This window comes from Otolemur garnettii, unplaced genomic scaffold, assembly GCF_000181295.1.
Source record: "Otolemur garnettii isolate 467f Iridium unplaced genomic scaffold, OtoGar3 scaffold00145, whole genome shotgun sequence".
Classification (NCBI taxonomy): domain Eukaryota; kingdom Metazoa; phylum Chordata; class Mammalia; order Primates; family Galagidae; genus Otolemur; species Otolemur garnettii.
Genome location: NW_003852540.1, coordinates 2,057,955 through 2,066,706, shown reverse-complemented (window position 1 = coordinate 2,066,706; position 8,752 = coordinate 2,057,955). Strand labels below are relative to the sequence as shown.

Sequence of the window (8,752 nt, the reverse complement as noted above, 5' to 3'; positions counted from 1 at the left end):
CTACCCAGGGGGACAGCTTGAGGCTCTGTCTCAAAAAAAAAAAAAAAAAAAAAAGTTTTCATAGATCAAATGAAAAACACGAGGCAAACCAGGTTTAACAGAAAATAATTCACTTTAGCCAGAAACACATACAGTTGGTATTCACTTTCAACGTCAGAAATTCTAACTCAAGTAGCAAGCCATTATTTCAAAAGCACAGAATATTTTGGTTTGAAGGGAACTTTGAGATTACTTGATCTAACTTTTATTCAAAAGAGAAGGATATCACTCAAAAAATAAATCATTTTGACTAAAAATAAAAATCAATACCAAATATCAAATTTACCTTTTGTAGCAAATCTCATGAATAACCTATTTCCTTTAGCAAGCTTGTTAGCTGGACGAAGATCGTTTCTTAACAAAGATTCCTCTTCTACCTGAGACAAGGTGTCCAACTTAAGAAAAAAAGAACATTTTAAATATAAAAATTAAAGCCTTTTTCATATTTCTTTAGTAGTCAAGTTACTATTAAGAAAGCATTCTGGGGAGCGGGTGCAAAAAAAAAAAGAAACAAAAAATGAAATAAATAAAAGTTAAAAAGAAAGCATTCTGACATTAACACTCATCAGCATTATAGCCCTAGTTTTCTCTGTAAAATTTCTAAGCCAAAGATCTCCTTCAATCACCTTGCCTAAAAGCATAGTCTCTACCAGGGGTGTCCAACCTTTTTTCTTTTCTGCACCACATATTAAAAGAATAAGGGTTGTCTTGGGCAACACATTAAATACTCAAACATAAAGGAAAGCTGATGAGTAAAAGAAAAGGTCCGTGCATACTTTTCAAGACATCTGACACCACAGATAAACAAATAGTCCTCAAATACTCTGCATGCAGCCCACAGGTCAGACACCCGTACTCTCCTTCTTCTTAACACTCATCATCTCCTGACATCAGATCTCTATGTACGTGTGTATTTTCTGTCTTCCTCAGTAGAGTACAGACTCTAAGAGGGCCAAGACCTTGTTTTGCTCAATGATATTCCCTAGTATCTAGAATTTGGTATATGATAGGTACTTAATAAATATTTTTAAATCAATATGTGATACTATTTCTAACACTCATATAAAATCTATTAGGAAATGTGCTATTACTTGCTTTTTCATCATTTTCAGTGATTAGATAACACCTTAAAGAATTTCTCAATAAAACCATTTACTTTTATAAAGAAGAGTGATTACTATTCAAGATCTCAACATGAAATGTCACGTCCACAAAACTTAAAAGGCTGGGAGCCCACTGTACCCTAAGATGGTCTAAGGGTAAAAGGCAGAGGAAGAACACATCTTACTAAATCTTTAAGTCTTAAATAAAAAAGACAGTTTTTTTCACAAGTTTTCACAATAAAACCTTACATATATCTTTGCCCTTTTACTAACCTCCACATCACTTGAGTTCTCATCTTCAACTTCTCCTTCTTCAGCCTCGTCATCATCTGAACTGTCTTCTTGCTTGTCTAAAATAGAATGTGAGGAACAAGATGAACCTTAACATGAACCATCTCATATAATGATGAGATACAAGATGAACCATCTCATATAATTTTCAAAGTCTGTATTTTCTCCTATTTACTGATGCTCCAAAGCATCATAACTTATTTCAGAAACACCTGGAAATAAAATAACACTCTGCTCAGAAATCCAAAGACCCAAAACAGGACTGGATAAAGAAAAAGACTTTGAGGACAAAGTTCCCTCCTTTGTAGTCAGTTACCCTTTTTACTTTTCTCAGATGACTTGTCTTCACTGGCATCCTTGCTCCTTATCTTATCCTGAGCAGGCAGAGAGCTCATATTGATAAGGGCTCGGGTAGCAGTCATTTCATCCAGCCAAACCACATTACCTAAAATGTAAAATTAAACATTAGATTGCATTCAAATGGCAAGTTTCTTGAGAACAGACTCTGTAACCATTGCATTCATTGCTACAGCTTCACCTAGCTAGACTGTCATCAGTAAATGTACAAACCAATCATTGAAAAGAAATATAGAAAGTGGTAATACATGTAAAATGTCTTTAATGAAATTATCCTAGAACTGCACTCCCAAACTCGGTTCCACAAGGGTTCTATACATTAAAACTGCCTGAAAACAGTGCCGCATAAGTATTAGCCGTTCTTGATGATAAGGATAATAACTGTTAAATAAATTTGAATTATCCTTTGTATTTCTGCCCCTTCAGGGGAACCCTTTGCTGTTCTTTGTCATCTAAACATGCTAACTAATGTTCCTCCTTCATAAAGTATGGGCGATGAAGGTCCATGAGATATGTATAATTAAGGCATGATAGCCACTTAGGTTTGCAGCAACTAATTTAATTTGCCCCTTTGAGGAAAAGAATTTAGCAAGAAAAAAGTTTTGAAAAGTCTTCATAGAAAAGAAACCTCTTTAACCCTGTGTAAAAGATCATTTTTCCTATACCCCTTTATATCTCAGTTTGAGAAACAAAGGTCTAAAGACTCATAATTTCTGTTACTACTAACATGCTACGTGGCCTTGGGCAAGTAATTTCCTTTCTCTGTTTCTCAGTTTCTGATGTACAATATGAGGTAGCTGAATTAGATAATTCTAAGAGTCCCTCCAACTCTAATATCCCCTAGCTACAGGTTTAACAACTTAAATCAGAAGTTAGCAAACTATAACCCACAAACTAAATCTAGCCCACCACCTATTATTTCTTTATATTTGTATCAGCTTTACTTAGGTATAATTAATGTATAATAAAGTATATATCTACCACCTGTTTTTGTAAATTCTACTGAAAACCAGCAGGCTCATTAGTTTCTGTATTATTTACAGCTGCTTTCATGCTACCACAGCAGAGCTGAGTAGATGTGACACAGACCATATGCCCTACAAAGCCTAAAATATTTACTACCCAGCCCTTTATAGAAAAAAGGTTTGCTGACCACTGATTTGGATAGTGTAGGTTAAGCAAAAAGAAGAAAGCAGAAAAAACTTTTATTCAATCATGTTTCTCCTTTCAATGAAAACACTAAGTCAACATCTTCTTAAAAGAGTAGTCAAGAACACCAGGCTGGGCTCAGCGCCTGTGGCTCAAGTGGCTACGGTGCCAGTCACATACACCTAAGGTGGCAGGTTTGAATCCAGCCTGGGCCCGCCAAAACACTGACAGCTGCAACCAAAAAATGGCTGGGCATTGTGGCGGGCCTTCCAGCTATTTGGGAGGCTGAGGCAGGAGACTTGCTTGAGCCCAGGAGTTGGAGGGTGCTGTGAGTTGTGATGCCAGGGCACTCTACCCAGGGGAACAGCTTGAGGCTCTGTCTCAAAAAAAAAGAACACCAGGCTGCTTGCTGTCTAGGATATTGTAGTACCTAATGGGTCAGCTAGTTGGCAGCAAGTGAAGCAAACTAGAAGTCAAGACAAGAAGCCAGCAAAGTGGTCACCAGAGGTCATGCTGGACTTGGAGAAGGAAAGCAAGTGAAAATAACAATTAATTCAATAATTAGTCCGCAGGTTACAGCAAGCAGATGATTTTCTAGAAAACACAGCTCAAGGAAAGGTGAGAGGACTGAGTATGCTGTCAGAGTATTTTGTCCCGTTCTAGGTCAGAGACACTGAGGCACAGCCAGCCCTCTGTGTATGTAACTGTATAGCAGGTAGCAATGACAAAGTCCAAAGCCCTGAAAACACAGCCCCAAGTCTAGACAGTTGGATCCACTCCTTAATTAGAAACTTTTAAGTGTTACAGAGGTCTCAATCATATACACAAGATTCAGATGCCAGTAACCAACCTCTCAAAGCAGGCATCCTCAAACTGTGGATGCGGCCCACCAAGGACATTTATCCAGCCCGCTGGGTGTTTTTGCCACCACTGCCTGTCCTGCTTAGCAGCTGACTCATCCCGGGGCCCGCAGTCTGGCCCTCCAACAGTCTGAGGGACAGTGAACTGGTCCCCTTTTTAAAAAGTTTGAGGACCCCTGTCCTAAAGTCTTGGTCACCACCTGTAAGCTGACTTGGAATACCCATGGGGATGAGCTGGCAGACTAGATAAGGCATGCTGGCTCTCATCCCTGGGCAACTTTTTCTCTCCTAGGCTAAGGGCAAAGGTTAGGGATAAATAAGTAGTCTGGAGTCTGGGTCATAACTATTCACCATTTGAGACATTAAGAACTCTAAAAATCAATACGAGCATAGCCAACAGGAAACCTGGGTATACTTACAGGAGGTATCGTCCAACCATTCAATGTGAGCTGGAGGATATTCTTTAAAATAGGAAAAGATATCCTGTGTACTCATTTCATCTACTCCGCAAATGTAGATTGTCTCCAATCTCACTTTGGGGATTGCTAAAAAAAAAAAAAAATACAGAAAAAGGATGACAGAATTTTCCTACCTGCACATCTCATCAGTATTCCTTTACAACAGCTCAGGCAACAAATGTTTGGAAAAGGAATATACTGAAACAATGACTCCAAAGAAACATGTAAGACATAAAAGTAAGGAAAATGAGCAATAGCACTAAACAGATGATTTAATTCAAAACAGGCATATTAAGCTCATAAAATTTAAATAAATGGTGTAGATAAAATACATGATATCTTTCCCCATATTAACCTATCGTAATCAAAGCAACATCAAACTCAACAGGATTATTCACTAAACTTGATAAGCTGATTCTAAAGTTTTTAAATGTACACTAAACAGAAATGGTCAATAGTGGGGACAATTCTGAAAGAGAAAAATATGCTGCCTCTGAATATGTCAAAGCATGAAATTAAAGAGATACTACAAATAAATTCGTAAAATGGCAATCCAAAATAAAAATGTACAAAGGACATGAATAGGCAATTTACATAAAAGGAAAAACAAAGGCCAAAAAACATATGAAGAGATGGGTTGACTTCATTACTAATCAGGAAAGTACACATTAAAATTAGAACATACCAGTTTTCATTGACTAGATTTTAAATCTTTTAGTATGTATAACAGTGAGTAGTATGTAAGGGAAAGGTTTACGTCCCCTGCTGGTAGGAGTGTGAACTGGCGTAGCCACTCTGAAGGGCAAACTGGAAATGTGTATTAAAAAATGCATTCTTGGCCTGGCTCAGTGGCTCACACCTATAATCCTAGCACTTTGGGAGGCCAAGGCGGGTGGATAGCTTGAGTTCTCGAGTTTGAGACCAGCCTGAGCAAAAGCGAGACCCCCGTCTCTACTAATAGAAAAACTGAGGCAAGAGGATCACTTGAGCCCAAGAGTTGGCGGTTGCTGTGAGCTATGATGCCATGGGCACTCTACCAAGGGGCGATAACTTGAGAATTTGTCTCCAAAAAAAAAAAGCAATCTAGCACACAGCCTATAAACCTAGGAATTCTACTCCTCAGTATCTACCCTAAATAAACACGTAGATGCACATTCACAAAACAGCTCACACTGCATGGCTATTTCTTTTTTATTTTTGAGACAGAGTCTTTTTTTTTCTTTTATTTTGAGACAGAGCTTCAAGCTGTCGCCCTGGGTAGAGTGCTGTAGCATCACAGCTCACAGCAACCTCCAACTCCTGGGCTCAAGCGAGTCTCCTGCCTCTGCCTCCCAAGTAGCTGGGCCTACAGGCGCCCGCCGCAACTCCTGGCTATTTTTTGGTTGCAGACATCATTGTTGTTTGGCGGGCCCAGGCTGGATTCGAACCTGCCAGCTCAGGTGTATGTGGCTGGCACCTTAGCCGCTTGAGCCACAGGCGCCAAGCCGAGACAGAGTCTTATTATGTTACCCTTGTAGAGTGTCGTAGCATCACAGCTCACAGCAACCTCCAACTCTTGGGCTTCAGTGATTCTCTTGCCTCAGGCTCCCAAGTATCTGGGATTACAGGCGCCCACCACAATGCCTGGCTATTTTTTGGTTGCAGTTGTCGCTGTTGTTTAGCTGGCCTGGGCAGGGTTTGAACCTGCCAGCCTCAGTGTATGTGGCTGGCGCCATAACCACTGTGCTACAGGCACCAAGCCTACATAACTGTTTTATGAGTGTAGTGGTATGCACCTGTAATCCCAGCTACTCGAGAGGGTGAGGCAAGAGGATCACCTGAGCTCAGGGAGTTCAAGACCAGCCTGGGCAGTACAGCAAGACACCATCTCAAACAAAAAAGGCCAAGGGTTTATTTATTTTATTTTTTTATTTTTGAGATCCTGCTCTGTCACCCTGTGTAAAGTATTGTGGCATCATCATAGCTCACAGAAACCCCAAACTCCTGGGCTCAAGTGATCCTCTTGCCTCAGCCTCCCAAGCAGCTGGAACTATAGGCGTGTACCACCACACCTAGCTAGTTTTTCTAGTTGTAGTGGAGATGGGTCTCAGGTTCCTAATCTTAGGTTCCTGAGTTCAACCAATCCATCCACCTCAGCCTCTCAGAATGCTAGGATTATAGACACAAGCCACTGCACCCAACTAAGCCCAAAGGTTTAAATATTTGTTTTGTCATTTCATTCTTAAGAGTAAGACATGGGTTAAACGGGAAGCCATGTAGCAGTAGCCAGACAAAATCAGGTGAGCACTTTTCCGAAAGCCCAGATTCATAAAGACAGAAACACTATTAAGGCTTATGAACCCAGCAAATCCTGAATGACCATTGGTACAATATAAACACAGACCCAAGTGCAGGATGGAAAACAAAGGTTTATTTAGACCAGAGGGGCTTCTCAGTTGTTTCAGTTAAAAGCCATGACTTTGGAAGAAAAAGAGCCTATGGGAGGTAAGGAGTCAGTTTCAGAGAAAGTTAACAAAGAACAAGGAGAGCGCCTAGTGATGGGAGAGGAAACAGCCTGAGGATGGGTAGAAGATTTGGTGATCTGATAAAAAGCACTTACTCTTGAATAAGAGAACCTGTAGCTCAACTAGCTAAGGCACCAACCACATATACCAGAGCTGGTGGGTTCAAATCCATCCGGGGCCTGCCAAACAATGACAACTACAACCAAAAAATAGCCGGGCGTTGTGGCGGGTGCCTGTAGGCCCAGCTACTCGTAAGGCTGAGGCAAAAGAATCACTTAAGCCTAGGAGGAGTTGGAGGTTGCCGTGAGCTGTGACACTACGCCACTCTAGCCAGAGCAACAGCTTGAGGTTCTGTCTCAAACAAAAAAAAAGGGAAAGAGTAAAAGGAACAAAACTTCCAGCCTCAGATGTCAATTTTAATTTAAAGAGACTTATACACATTACTGGGCATTCAGGCTCGGTGCCTATAGCTCAAGAGGCTAAGGCGCCAGCCACACACATAAGAGCTGGCAGGTTTGAATCCAGCCCGGGCCTGCCAAACAATGACAGCTACAACCAAAAAATAGCCAGGCATTGTGGCAGGCACCTGTAGTCCTAGCTACTTGGGAGGCTGAGGCAAGAGAATCACTTAAGCCCAGGAGTTGCAAGTTGCTGTGAGCTGTGATGCTATAGCACTTTACCCAGGGCAACAGCTTAAGGCTCTGTCTCAAAAAAAGAAAAAGATGCAAAGGCATTATCACTGGAGAAGAGAAACTAGTCTCAATTAGCTAGAAGATAAGAAAGGTTCATTCTCAAAAGATATCCAAACTGACAGAGGTCAGATCCATTAGAGATGAAGAGTTTGTTAAGCTCCAAATTTAGGAAGACTGCCAAAAGAGAATGCCTAATACTTCACCTTCCTGATAACGTCACTGCTTAAAATAAAATAAGGCAACAAACAAGGGTCCCAGATTTATGTCCAACTAATGAGAAAGGGCTAACTGCTGAGGTGGCAGTAGACAGATGCACTGGAGAACGAGAAGTGAACATCTCATGTCAAGTCAATGTTGACTACAAGCCAGATAGCAAGGGTATCATCTTGGATTTTCTAACAAGGAAATATGACAATGAATGACAGGTAGAGGGGCATAAAACTCAAGTCTTCAGAAAATCGAGAGAAAAAAGTAGTCAATCCCAAGGTCTCAGATTAGAATGCTCAAAAAACAGCTGGAAGATACTAAATACAATAACTCAAGGGTATGAAGTGATACCAAAGAAAGAGAAGGCAAGGCTGGGTACAGTGGCTCACACCTGTAACCCTACCACTCTAGGAGGCCGAGGCAGGTGGACAGGGAGGATTCTGGCTGGTAGCTCTGGGACCACTGCAGATGGGTGTGGGATGATTGATGGGATGAGGGCATCAGTCCAAAAGTTAGAACACAAAGACTGGGGTGCCCATGTCTGTAATCCTAGCACTCTGGGAGACCAAGGCAGGTGGACTGCCTGAGCTCACAGGTTCGAGACCAGCCTGAGCCAGAGCAAGACCTCATCTCTAAAAATAGCCGGGTGTTGTGGCGAGCACCTATAGTCCCAGCTACTTGGTAAGCTGAGAGAAGAGAATCATTTGAGCCCAAGAGTTTGAGGTTGCTATGAGCTATGACGCCCCGGCACTCTACCAAGGGTGACAAAATGAGGCTCTGTCTCAAAAAAAAAAAAGAGAACACAGCAAAATTTAGGTGAACACAACTCATCAAAGGACACACATGGGTGTGCATGATTTGGCAGCATATATACTAAAATTGGAATTATACAGAGAAGGTTAGCATGGTCCTGCACAAGGATGAAACCAAATTCATGAAGCATTCCACATTTAAAAAACAAAGAACAGGCTCAGCGCCTATAGCTCAACCGGCTAAGCTGCCAGCCACATACACCTAAGGTGGCGGGTTCGAATCCCCAGCCTGGACCCGCCAAAACAACAATGACGGCTGCAACCAAAAAAAAATAGCTGG

General features: G+C 41.3%; 1 protein-coding gene and 1 pseudogene across 5 annotated transcripts in view; one reads left to right on the top strand and one right to left on the bottom strand.

Moving 5' to 3' along the window:
• NCBP3 (nuclear cap binding subunit 3) overlaps positions 1-8,752 on the bottom strand; it is a 50,809-nt gene that overhangs the window by 25,832 nt on the left and 16,225 nt on the right. For 4 of the 5 annotated variants that reach the window (XR_002775600.1, XM_003799051.3, XM_023518716.1 and 1 more), the window contains exons 4-7: positions 4,219-4,344; positions 1,750-1,878; positions 1,416-1,492; positions 326-434 (exon numbers count right to left, since the gene is read on the bottom strand). Coding sequence is in view for 4 of the 5 variants with exons in the window: in XM_003799051.3 (XP_003799099.1) it covers positions 326-434; positions 1,416-1,492; positions 1,750-1,878; positions 4,219-4,344 (441 nt within the window). In the remaining variant the exon portion in view is untranslated. The remainder of the gene's footprint in view (positions 1-325; positions 435-1,415; positions 1,493-1,749; positions 1,879-4,218; positions 4,345-8,752) is intronic. The other variant, XM_023518717.1, reaches the window with a different exon arrangement.
• Positions 8,514-8,614, top strand: LOC111728227 (annotated as a pseudogene).